Source organism: Barbatula barbatula, assembly GCF_947034865.1.
Source record: "Barbatula barbatula genome assembly, chromosome: 10".
Lineage (NCBI taxonomy): Eukaryota > Metazoa > Chordata > Actinopteri > Cypriniformes > Nemacheilidae > Barbatula > Barbatula barbatula.
The window spans coordinates 18056766-18070450 of NC_136773.1; the positions used below are offsets into that span (position 1 = coordinate 18056766).

General features: G+C 38.7%; 1 protein-coding gene across 1 annotated transcript; it reads right to left on the reverse strand.

Moving 5' to 3' along the window:
* Nucleotides 1–3359: 3359 nt before the first annotated feature.
* LOC306899738 (uncharacterized protein) lies at nt 3360–13405 on the reverse strand. The gene is made up of 10 exons (XM_079466210.1): nt 13193–13405; nt 12857–12931; nt 12557–12637; nt 12307–12380; nt 11990–12122; nt 10210–10409; nt 8050–8325; nt 5393–5563; nt 4882–5262; nt 3360–4752 (listed from the first exon to the last, which is right to left on the reverse strand). The coding sequence occupies exons 2-10, from the start codon at nt 12919–12921 to the stop codon at nt 4721–4723; spliced, it is 1413 nt and encodes a 470-aa protein (XP_079322336.1). The 5' UTR covers nt 12922–12931; nt 13193–13405; the 3' UTR covers nt 3360–4720.
* Nucleotides 13406–13685: the final 280 nt, after the last annotated feature.

The window sequence follows — 13685 nt, forward strand, 5'->3', positions numbered from 1 at the left end:
CGTTTGTTTGTTATAGTGACCCAGACAGCCGTTGGACGGCAGCACTAAATCCGACTGCACACGGGCACACAGGGGAGAGGTGCAGAGCAGGAACGCAGATTGGGGCTGACCGCTCGGCTGCACTTTAATGTACCCTCTACTTCATCAGTCCTGATTATCCACCATAAAAATCCAGATTGAACATTACATTTTTACTGCTGATTGTCTTCCAAACACTCTCAGGTGTTGGCGTGTTAAATGCCAGGGTGTGCATCTGTCCACACAACCCATTAGCTCGCCGCAGTGAGATTGTGCGACTTTAAAAGAAGAGCTCTTCACGTAAGCAACACGGAACACATTTTGGGCTCTTCAGCCTAACTGGGTCTTGTGCCAAAACCTCAATAACAAGTCCACCCCCCCCCTTTTTCACTGGCTCTTGCCCCAGACTTACACAAAGAAACACCATCTTTATGGACTTAGGGCATTAAACCTTAAAAATATGGACAGGGAACAGACACATATGGCATAATGTGAAACGGTATGGTGTACCATATAACACATATACGTGTAGTTGTCATGGCCGCGACTCAAAGAGGAGTCAAAAGGGAAGAGGTAGAGAGAAAGAGATGAGCAATGAAGGCAAGGAGACCGGCGCTACAGCAAAAACGCTTTTCTGATGAGCTGCAACAATGCACTCACTCCCACGACATTGGCGCTCTGTTGGGAGTCTCCTCCTAATTTCCTCCATCCATAATAAAAAGAGCTACATTAAACAGTGCCATTAGTGCCAGCAATTTGTTTTATTCTCCACAGAAAGAGAAATGTTATCTGTGGCGGACAAACTTAACCCAATTAAAGCTCATTGTGTATGGGGGCCTTGCTGGGTCTTCGGCTGATGCCTAGGAACGAGGGCAGAAGCAGCCAACTTTGGGGAGGAAACAAGGAGGGAGAGAGGAAAAAGAAAAAGAGTGGAACATGTCTGGAGAATTAGGGAAAGTAGGAGAGAGACAAATGTGCTTTCAGAAGAAAAAAAGAGCGGAAGACAAATGTTTTCTTGCCGTGGAATGATCTGCTCCTTTCCTCCCAAGACGGTTTGATTATCTGTAATATATACACTTTAAACAAAAATACACAACACCATTACAATTAAATCGCTACACAAATAACATTTGTTTGCTAATAGTTGTTTCTGTCAACTTTCATTTTTGTTTGCTCGACTTTCTATGCTGATTTGTCTGTTGTCATGTTTTGGCTATACATCGTCAAACGTTCAAAACTTTATCATGTTATTATTAAGCGATCAACATAATTCTATAATATTTTGATTCCAAATAAAAAATGGAAATAAATACAAAGCGACACATTCTGAGACAGTCTCTCATACCCTCACATTTTTGCTGTTAATTGTTGTGATAACACCTCTCGATTACAGGGGTTTAATTATCAACATGTTTGGCTGTTAGACCGAGTACCTGGCACAGATCCTGGTGAAGGGCTCAAGGTTTCTAATGAAGATCTCACTCACAGCAGCATACAGGAGCACAGTGTGGTGCAGTTCTAACAAAGAAGCACATTGCGTTTAGAGCCGACCTGCGTATCTGTGAATTCTAACACAATAATGCCAAGAATATTCATAGTGATACATTTTGATTGATATCCAGTCGTGCAGGAATGGCAAGTATACCTCTGCGGGGACAAAAATTGATTCTGCATGATTATGCGTATTGAAACAGTAAGGGAACTGCATATCGTGGGACGGAAATGAATCATGTCTGTGTTTCTGTTACATGTGAGCGTGGTGAATGCTGGTTTCACTCAGTTTGTCCAGCGATTCATCCATCTTCTGATGCCTTTACCAGCTTTAGCCGAACTAGTTTTTGCTCAGTTCCCCAAAAAAGTCCAATCAACACCTTCCAGCTGGTGAAATGAAGCAGACCTCCATTACTTTGAGAGTTGATGGATACTTCACAGCTGCGGTCAAGTGTCTGTGATCCAGGAGTGAAGAAACAAACAGCTGTAACACATGCCCCTCTAAAAACATGCACAACCCAATGATAGTGTGTACCGTCATCCATCTAAAACCACATGTTTAAAACATTGCTCAGTAAGATTTCCTGTAGATCAGTAGGTCATGGGTTCGTACCCATTGCACATGTATAGAATAATGCAATGCAAGTCGCTTTGGATAAAAGCGTCTGCTAAATGTATTAATATTCTGTACTGTTTACCGCCGTGTTGCATCTATTATTTATCATCTAGTCAGTGTGTTACTTCTATATTTGGTTTGTTAATCTAGTTAATCTATACATTTGTCCACAGGCACAATACTATGTAGGGCGAAAGCAATATATTCTTGCTCCGTTCAGAACATCTGCACAAAAAGAACACTACACAAATATAGTTTGTTATTGTTATTAAATTGCGCATGAAACAGAGGCTACACCGAGCAAGCCTCTAATCTCCCAATGGTTCATTTTGCTTGGGGAAATTATATTTACTGTTATTGGAGAAAAATAAATTTTAGCTAGCTATGTATTCCAGTAAAAGAATGCAATTTTGGGTTAATTTTCTATTTAAATTGTATCATTTTACAAGAAATGTTCCATTTCAGACTATTTTCAAAAACGTTACGGTAAAATGTATTGAAATCTAATATGAGAAGGAAATATCAGCCATAGAAATGCTAAGTGTCCTGAGGTTTGATCAGCAGAACCATAAATTAAGCCTTTAAGTGCTAAATGTAAAGGTCTATAGCCCCATCTAGTGGTCATGTTTGAGCACACGCCATTTACAACTCGATTCTGACCGTGTCAAACAAAAACACATTATCATGTTGTGATATTTAACATGTTATATAATACTATATTGTAAGTATTATCATAAATTGTACAGCAAAGAACGTAACGTTTAGTTATTTTTGTTACTATTATCTGTCTCTCATATCAAAAAAGTATGTTACAATAACGCAGTAATTATAACCAAAGAACTTATACATTTACGCATGTGGCAGACACTTTTATCCGACTTACATAGAAATGTCTAGTATAATACAGAGTACCCATGATCACTTCGCTACAGGAAATATACTAATATCCTGTAAGTAACGTTAGTTTTTTTTATAAAACTTTAAAGATCTCAGAATTTTTATGCAATGCATGGTTTATCGATCATTGAAAATGAACCATGTTTTTATCATAGTAAAAATCTGTGTTTTTTTCTGTAATAATAGTTCGTCTAACTCACAGCTATTGTTGTTTAACATTATGATAACAGTGCGAGTCAATTTTACGTTCAGTCGAGTGAGTGTCCTGTGTAGCTATACCAAATGTTGTTGTGCAATTTACCATTTTGCTGTTTTATAGTTCACGCTCCATGACATTAAATATGATTTGTGTTTAATAAACCGACATAAAAAAAAAATCTTTACAAGCGCCGTAAGACTAGCAGCGAGAAACAACACACATCCCATGAAGGACTTGGAGAGATCTCGCGAGAGCCTATTAACAACTCGCTCTTTTAGTAGCAACAGTACGTTCTCACGAGAGTTACTGCTTTTTTTTAGACTTATTAACGTAATATACAGTAAAAAAATCATCTTTCATACACTTAAATACATATTTTATATAATTAATCATCTGTTGTTGACACAAGACTGATTTAGATTTGTATGCTGAAGGTAAGGCACAACTAAGCCGTTTTCACTTTGTAATATTACTATTAATTGACTCAGTTGTGCAAGATCAATACACATGACACCGTTTTACAAAAAAGGTCAAATCACAGTTGTCCTCCAGAATTCCCCTGAAAGCCACGGAACATCTTAAGACCAGTTCTTGCCCAATACAGCAACATTCCAGGTTGTTAAAATAAAATTGGGTTGTCAAGCTAGCCGGAATTGCAGCTATTTGGCCTAGAATCAAGTTTGGTGCAAAACACCTTTCCTTCAGTCAAGAGTGGAGGTTGTAGCATCATGCCGGAGTTTCTTTATCTGCAGGAGAAACTGGAAAGCCCGTTTCCATCAAGATCAATATGAATCGAGCCAATCTCCATGAATTGTGCCAGGATAAGCCTGCCAAAGACCGGTTTAAAGCAGCGGATACTTTGTTCCAAAGAATAAATGTTTGGTTTAGAATGGTCCAGACTGGAATCCAATCAAGAACTTGTGGTTTCATTAAAAAAAACTGCAGAATCTTTTATCTCATGGAGCCATGTCGATTTTGAGGATCATCGTTCCATACCTGAAAAGATACGTGACTGTAATAGTCAAGGTATTATTTTGGTATATTCCTAAAAAGCTATTGTTATAAAAAACATTGTGGTTTCGTAATGTGTGCTAAATTTAGGATTGACCGTAAAGTTATTTAATTAACATTTATGCAATATATTTTAATACTTACGAGAAGTCGAGAATAATTTACAGAGTAGATGTTTGATACTGTCTAGTGTGATAATATCAAAATAGATTCAACAATTGTGCTAACATCTTGTTTTTGTATGCCATTGAAATGTTCGTAGATTTATTCTAATATAAAACTGTATACAGTAATGAAAGGTAGCACATTTGAAGACCATAAAATAAAGACAACAACAATTTGGCTTTTTTCCAAGCCAACACAATCTTTAAATATCATTAAAGAGTGACCAAAAATGTGAATTCTTTAAAAAAAATGCAAGTCCAACATTCCTCAACTGTCCAACTTGGCTCTACAGGCCTGTGATTTTATCAGCTGTACTGAGTGAGTTAAGGGAGAAGATGTCGAGGGGGGCGTGAACCTGTTCAAATAAAAGAGCAAAAAACAGACCAAATAAGCACTTAGTCTTCCAAATCATTAATAAAGTGTAGTTCTCCAAATACCAGTCATTATATGAAAGTCAGAATGTTTAATCATGTTAAAAACACACCTGTTGGAGCTCCCAGGTGAAGGCTCCTGAGTGAAGGTGGTGGTGTCCGTAGTAAAGCAGAAACACGGGGGCCATTCTGTGAGGGGGATCCACGAATTAATAGTGGTCCTCGGACGGAGTGAGGTGCTGGGTGCTGCAAAAGAGCACGCGGGGAGTGGAAACCACGAGATGGATGGTTAAGCAGAGGACCACGTGTGGGAGTTTGAAGAAGAGGTGGCTTTTCAGGACCATGAGGGTTTGATGGCCCTCTGGCTGGTTGGGGACTAAATGAAGGACCATGAGAGACTGAGAGGGCATGTGGGGGTGCAGCGGCTCTGTGGGAAGGTGGTTTAAGAGTATGCATTGAAAGCAGAGGTGGTGGCTTCGTCTTGGGATAGGAGCCTGGAAACCAAGGGAACATTGTATTTATTAAATGGTATCATGGACTGGTTGAACAAATTCATCATTAAAATTACTTTTCAGTATTAACCCTTCTGTTTTTGTTGTGTCAATCTATATTCCAGATACAAACCTTGTGATGCCAAGTGACCTGTGGGTGTGTCTCCAGAGCCTGAGGGGGGGTTTGTCCGCTCTTTTGGTGGTGGTCCAGATCCAGCAGGTAGAAGCGGAGGGGGCTTTCCTAACCCTGGTGGCAAACTGTTTACCGCAGGAGTCGCATCACTCTCCACCTCTGTGGGGGAGACTGAGAAAGAAAAGGAATTACAATGGTACATATTCATAAAGCCATTTACGCACTGTCATCAGCCAGACCAATTATAAATATAGCTGCAAGCAGCAATTATCGGGTTTCGAGGTTAAAGGCAGTCAAAAGCAGTCGTGCATTCATGAACAGGTTAGGGGGGTCACACCTCAACACACGCATGAAGGATCAAAGTCCAACACACACACACACACACACACACACACACACAGAAAAATGACAGGTATGAACTCATAGAAACTATGCATGCTTACAGAAACATGCACATATACTACAAGCATGTTATTTTTCTGACTGTCAAATCATTTGGAGAATTCGTTAATGAGTATCCGATTTTCATTGTTGTTGGCTTTTAAATTGAAGAGAAGGTGCTTTCAAACTCAAGAAGTCTGAAGTTCCTGGGCCGAGACGTTTGTTTTCAAAGCGTATCAGAGCCTGTAGATGTATAACCGTTGCATATTTACAGTATTTAGTGCCATTTTTCATGTTATAGCGCCACCTAGTGTCCAATCACGTGTTATTTTTACAGTGAGCTCAAAGCGATGGTCTACACATATGTGTAAAGCCCCGTGAAGCTCTCAAATCCTTCTCTAACAACGTCCGTTTAAGTGTCATAGGCTCCGCTCAGTTCCGTTTTTGAATATAAATTTCAACTTTTTTTCAATGATTATTTAAATTCACACTCCACAGAAGTCATCTGCATTGGTTTGGTTTCCGATCGGTTGAAAAACCAAGGACTAGTTCGCGAAAGTAGCTTTTTAACATCATCAGCAATAACTCCTGAACCGTTTGATTGACATCAATGGATCAAGAGGCAAATTTGTTCAGAATGAGAAGAGCTATCATATGATATCAATAGTTTGTGTGTATGTCAAATGTCACGTGATACACAATTGTCCAAGTAATGAAATACGCGTCAATTTAGCCATTTCTACTGCTCTAACGCCACCTAGTGTCCAAACGCCACCTTTTGTAGGTGACCTCGGAGTGATGGTCTTCACATATGTTCCAAGCCCCATGATGATGTGTTAATCCGTTCTGGATTTATGGCCATTTTAATGTGATAGGCTCCGCCCAGTTGAGTTTTTGGCCTTCCCTACCGTGTATGAATACAAATTACAACTTTTTTTCAATGATTATTTACATTCACACTCCACAGAAGTCATCTGCATTGGTTTGGTTCCGATCGGTTGAAAAACCAAGGACTAGTTCGCGAAAGTAAGTTTTTGACATTATCAGTGATAACTCATGAACCGGTTGATCGACAGAAGCGTGTCCAGAGGCAAAGTTGTTCAGAATGAGAAGAGCTATCATATGATGTAAATAGTTTGAGTATATGTCAAATGTCACGTGATATACAATTGTTTATGCACTCCAAAAACGTTTTTTCAGCCCCCGGTGGCCGAATAAGTTCATATTTCTTACAGACCTTCAGGACCACGAGTCGAACAAGCCCAGCGAGTGTCGTTTTGATCGGCCTCCGTTAACCCTGTCTATTGAGTGTTCAAAATTCATTGGCCGATGGCGGCCATGTTTTTTGAGAAACGCCAAAGTCCTTTTATACAGTCACGGTGCATGACACAAAGACACACCATACCAAATAATAAGTCGATCGGGCAAACGGTTGCGTAGTTATAGCCTTTTTTGAGTTCTTTGCTATTATAGCGCCTCCTAGTGGCCAAACACCGAGTCTTTTTTATTGTGAACCCGGACTGAGGGTCTACACATACGGTCTAAGCCCCGTGAAGATAGCTCAAACGGTTCACGAGTTATGGTCATTTTAGTGAAACTGGTTTTGATGTTTTGATGCCTCCTAGCGACCCTGAATCGAAATTTCAACTTTTTTTCAATTAATATTTACATTCACACTCCACAGAATTCATCAGCGTTGGTTTGGTTCTGATCGGGCAAAAATCCAGGGACTAGTTCATTTTTTTTTTTCATAAAATGCAAATTTGCGGAAAAATTTGCATATCGGAAATGAAATCGGAGATAGGCATTTTTTAAGTTTGGAGCCAAGGATTCCAATGACACCAAACACTTTGTGGTGCGACATCCGGTTTACGAGCATTGAGCCCAAACGCATTGGCCATCGCTATAGCGCCACCTATGGGCCGATTTGGCTGGTTCACTGTATCTGAGTAACCTGCACAGATACAACCAACTGACAAAGTCTCGAGTTTCTACGACTTACGGTTTGGGCTGGGCGATGCGTTTTAAGGCGGAAAAATAAGAAGAAGAAGAATAAAAATCCTTACAAAAACAATAGGCTTCAGCCCTTCGGGCTTGAAACCCTAATAAAAATGTTGCATTTAAATTTATTTAAAATAAAGTGAACACTGTACGATTTGCCATCATATATAGATATACATATAGATTAAGTTATACACGTTTAACAACATGACATACGAGTATACAAATTCTAGAGAGACACAAAACAACATCAATGTGACAAAACTAGTGCTCACCTTGCAGACGGTCCTGGCGGTTTTGAAGGTACTCCATAAGTGTGCAGAGTTCCTCGGAGTAAAGGTGCAAACCTTCGGCCAGGAGAAAGAGCAGGTGGCGCGTGGCAGAGGGAACAGCATGGCACTCCAGCTTGGCGCGCTCCAGGTAGTCCTCCGTCAGCTCAGCCGCCCGTGCCGCCTTCTCCGTGGGGTCCACCTCACGCTGCGCAGCGCTTACGCGCCCAAACTCCGCCATCACGAACTCCATGGCCTGTTCTTTGGGCATGTTTCGATGTACTGCAGAGAGGCAGCAGAGGGGTCAGCCAGAGGATTGGGGGGGGGTTGCATATGGTGCTCAGTGTGAGCCGCTGCAGTCTAAGCAGTGTGCACAAGAGTTCTACCTCATCAGCACCCCCCTGCAGTTAACCACAGCATAACCCAATAAGACCAGTAAAATCCATAATGCAGTGAAAGGACATATTCATGAGATCACACATTTAAGTTGATAGATTCATTCAGTTTAATACATAGGGGATTTATTGCAGAACTTTTATATTATTTTACGGTGTAAAAACTGATGTGTGCTTTTACTCATTGATCTTTGGAAGTGATTTTACTGGGAAAACCGTAAAGAGAATTTAGATGTTTAAAGAATGTATCTGGTTTCCAGAAGATTGTACAAACTACCTGTATTGTGAGAAGTTTTTCAACAAACATTTTTCAAAACATCTTAACTAGTACTTTGTCATTTTAAAAGTGGTGAGCATGAACTATGATGCAGGATATGGATATAAAGGTTAAAGGACACTTCTTCCAGTTAGATTTTATGGTGGGTCAAAAAAGCAATAAACAAGCACTTTTAATATTAACTTCAATTATGAGCAGTCAGCCATTTATGGTTTAGATTTTAGAGACTTAAAATAAATTACTGCTTGAATTTATGGGTGGAAATATACCATTTGGCAATTGTTAAAAAGAAATACTAAACAATAATATATGCCTATTTTACCATGTTTCTTTTAATGTGGTTTGTCAAGAATGTGCACTGCATTTACTTGAATTACTCGAATTACTCAAACAATATTTATGTTTTAAAACAATGTTTATGATTTTAAAGAAATCTTGCTGCAAAACAGGTACATAAAACAAGTCACATAACACGCCACTACAAAAGATTTAAGTTTGGTGTATGGAAAATTTTAGGTCAATTAGAACAACTATTTATTTTATGAAAGAGGTCGTATCATTAAGTCCTTTTATTAAACAAGACATTTCTCACTGTTGAAAAACCCTCTGCATAAGAACTGATAACGGAGCTTCACTAAGAGTCCAATACACAGTCGCGGCCAAAATTATTGGCATTTGGAATTTGTGTTTTGCAAAGTTTGCTGCTTTGTGTATTTGTAGATCATTTCTCCATGTTTATATGGTATACTGGATATCTTTAGCTATCACATTTAAGTTTGAAAGGCGAAAACATCAAAGAGTCAATATTTACAGTGCTGGGCCTTGTTTTTCATAATTAAAGAGTCAATATTTACAGTGCTGGGCCTTCATTTTCATAACCTCTGCAGTTTTCTCTGGCATGCTGGATATTAGCTTCTGGGCCAAATACTGACGTATGGCGAACCTTTCTTGTCTTATAAGTGCTCTGATGTAATCACAATTTGTGGGATTCTGTTATTCACAGGTTCTCTATATGGGATTCACATCTGGAGAGTTGCTTTTTTACAATTATTTAAAATTCATCTGATCACTCTGCATAATAATCTATAAACAATGATGAAATGAAATTTTGGAAAACACAACATTTATGTCTTCGCCAATACTTTTGGCCACGACTGTAGTTTAAACGGACCCATCCTGCACAAAAAGCCAGAATCCCATCATAAAAGATTCATAAAACAAATGTAAGTATTTGTTTATCGAATTGGTGTCACTAAAGTGAGAGCTTAATTTCCAATATAAATTCATGATTTGTCAAAAATCTGAGATTCTTAATAATATGACCCCTTTAAGAGATGCGTGTTTGGAGTCATTGTGATTTACAGTTCATCATTTAATAAAAATGTGTAAACATGCCCACCACTAAGTGAAATGTGCTTTTCTCTTTAGCTACTATATAAGGTTACTTTATTAAATCTAAAGTGGTTTTGTTGGGAGATATATTGTTGGACTTACTTTTGAGGGACTCTGAAAATATGATTACTGTGCACGAGGACAGAGTTACATTAGTCTGCTCGACGAGAATACATAAGGGGGAACCGTCAGAGCGGACATCTTGGAGGGCCCGGGTCAGGCCTGATTCCGCCTGCAGGTAAAGCATTTCCACTGAGAGGCCACGTTCTTGCAAACACTGGCCTATCGATTTGGGGTAATCCCTTTGAAAGAAGAAGAAGAGATTTGGTTATTGAGCACTATACTTTAGGGCAAGAGGGTAACTTCTTGGGCCCGGTTTATCTGCAGTAAAGGAAGGGGTGATGAATGATTCAGTTAGAATTTAATAAGCCAAAATAAATCTTACAGTTTTAACATTATTTTAGGCGATAACATAAAACTGTTAAAGGAACAGACAGATAAATGTTTATGCTTGAAGAGCAGTTCTTGTTTTGTCAGATAAGTACATTTCACAGTAGGTAATGTTAAGTTTAAAAATGGAAACATTATCATTTTAAACTAATTTGATAAATCTCTATTTGACTTTTTACATTAACAGGTGTACAATACGGACTTGGAACTAAACAACCAAAGTAGTGTACAAAAACTATAACCATTTAAGATTCCATGGCAAAGTTAGCAAAAACCTTGTAAAAGTGTCTTTATACATATTGTAATGTTTATGAGAAGATCTATTCATTTCAAAACAGGGACAGTGTTGAGGTATTTTGGGAACATCCAGGTTTAGAGTTTCACACTATATGATTGAAAAATAATCTCTTTTTAGATTTTGTTATGGACAATTACTTGAGAGATAGCTTTGTATTATTGAATGTTTCATTTGAATCACCAACAAACAGATATTGTTTGCAAAGGACAAATGTTTTATGGCATTGACAATTCTATATTAAACCCGTCTGACAATAGAATGTTCTACAAATGTGGTCAGACATTTTAGAAAAAAGTATATCTCAAGTAATGTATGACAGTGAGAAAAATCATCACATTGTGCATTTATGTTCATCTATGCAATGAAACAAAACAATTAAAATATTTATTAGATTATATCAAACTATTTTAACTTAGTTTCAGGATATTATCATCTTTAGTGTTGAGCTGATATATTTTACGATTCCATTGGCGGCGGACCCTTTTACCCAACGCAACTTCGTTTAGTCAAGCTATACATTATATCAGTACACGTGTTGCCTGGGATTCAAACTCACAACCTTTTGCGGTGCAAACACAACGTTCTACTAGTTGAGCTACAGCATTAGCATTAATGTTTTATATGTCTTATACAAGATATACATTTTTATTTATTTATCAAAGTGATTCTATGTAACACAATCCTGGGTATTTTTGATGGTGTGAATACGGCAGGAAATCAGTATTTGTGTTTGTTTTCACTTGTCGAGTATGTTTGATAACGGTTTAAAATGTTAAATAGGCTGTGAAGAAGGGAATTTGATCCAACTAACCCTGTAAGAAAAACATTGAACAAGGAAATTGTAATGTTTTCAGAAAACTAACAGCTTTGAGAAAAAAAAAACGTTACACCGTGTCTACGCCGGACTTGTTGCAACAAGAGACCATAGAACGCATTACCCATTTTTTATTTTGTCCAAAACGGATGCAGCGCGACACCACAATCCCATTAGAACAAGCCGTGAGGGGTGTCACGCCCGGTGTAGACAATTGTAAGGTTTTTACTCTGAAGTCTGGAGACAGATAAAGTCTGCCTTCAACAGGTGGAACAAATAAACATTACAGACATAGTTAGCTATTTGTGGTAAGTACTCACACATTCTGATTGTTCACAGAGAGGACAATACAGTCTGCAGGCTGTCTAACACCGTCCCCATTTAACTGCTGGTATAACCTGTTGTATATAGCCGTGCGTTGATCTGACTGCTCATACTCTTCAGGTTGAACAGCTACGTACATAAAAAGACGCAACAATTAAGGAATGGATATTATCTTGGTCTACCAGATTATAGATAAAGATGACGCATGTTTAGAGTACTGACAGATTTACACATGGCATGTCATTCTCTTAAACAAAAACAACAGTACTAGTGAGAAATCAAGGTTGTTCATTCAACAATCATTCAGGTTTACCTGTTGACAGATGTGGTGAATGCTGATACTCCTGTGTACCAGGGTAGTTACTTGCTTTTTCTAAGCTTTCAAAACTGAAAATGTAGAAAACTAATATTTTATTTCAGATATAATAATAATAATAATAAATGACCCATTAAGCTATGTCAATGTTATTTACCACGAAACTACAACAATGACTTGGAATAAATATATCTAAAGCCAGAGGAATTATTGTTGACACGTTTAAGTACTTAAAGATGTCCAGTACCTCTCACATTCAGGGAGATCTTCTCCATCTTTCCTCAAAGGATAGGGTGTCATTCGGAAAGATCGCAGGGGTTTCGGGCCACTGTATGGAGATACATTACCTTTATAAACTAATTTTAATACGGCTGTATATAACAACATAACGAGCTACCTATCATTCCAGGCGTCGTACTATGATCAAATGTGACGAGCACAAACAAGCCAAAACTATGCGCACAATGTGAACTACGCAGACAGCTTGATTGACAACAAAAGCAAAAACTACTACATGTGCGTAAAGGTATATACAAATCACACACACCCTCCTCCGCTATGATTCGGCGGCGGTGGTCGTCTCCCCACAACCTTCTTCACCCACGACGACATCTGAGTCCTTCTAGTAGATAATAGATAAACCACAACACACAAAAAAACGTTATCATCTCAAAACAACACCACAGAGCAGAGCGCGAGACAACATGCAAAACACATCGCTAATGCTACGAAGATACATTGATAGCAAATCGGTCATTCGTTTTTCAAAACAAACCATTACACGCATACAAACGGTAGTAAAAGCATCATTTTAGTGAAATGGTCGCTAATGGTGGTTTTAAAACGATAATAATGAGATAAATAATACGTGAGGCAAACCTACCAGCGTAGACCGCGGTCGCGTTTTCCTGCTGTTCGAATATGCGTGAAATGTTAAATCTCAGATGCAAGTATCTTGCATTACATTAAAAGTGAATGCGTTAATCGTAAGGTCGCGGATAATACTGATGAAATGCGTTACGAACACACGATTTCTGTTTGTGAACCTGCTGAGGGTTTGCTCGAGCCAACTCTTTTAAAGATACCTACAGCGCCCACTACTGGATTGGCTGACGCACGTCGAGGCGTGACGGCATGACGGACACGGCTCGATGAAACTCCTCCCACTTGGCGGTCTCCGAGTTGCAGGGTTGCCAAGTCTAGCGGAACTACCTGAGTTACTTTGAGACAGTTCCCGCGGGTTTTTCTTAATTATTATTATTATGAGGACGTGGATAACTTTTGTTCAATAGATGACATTCATAAGTTATTTATGAAAACAGAGTGTGTTCGTGATCAATACAATACAGTGAGGAATTTCAAGAAGAAATTGTGTG

Excerpts from the sequence above, each read along its gene's own strand:
- LOC306899738 (XM_079466210.1), bottom strand. The coding sequence starts at position 12,921 with ATGTCGTCGTGGGTGAAGAAGGTTGTGGGGAGACGACCACCGCCGCCG. Across the intron at positions 5,564-8,049 it reads CCGCCAGGACCGTCTGCAAG|TCTCCCCCACAGAGGTGGAG; the intron begins GTGAGCACTAGT and ends TTTCTTTCTCAG. Across the intron at positions 5,263-5,392 it reads AGGTCACTTGGCATCACAAG|GCTCCTATCCCAAGACGAAG; the intron begins GTTTGTATCTGG and ends CTTGGTTTCCAG.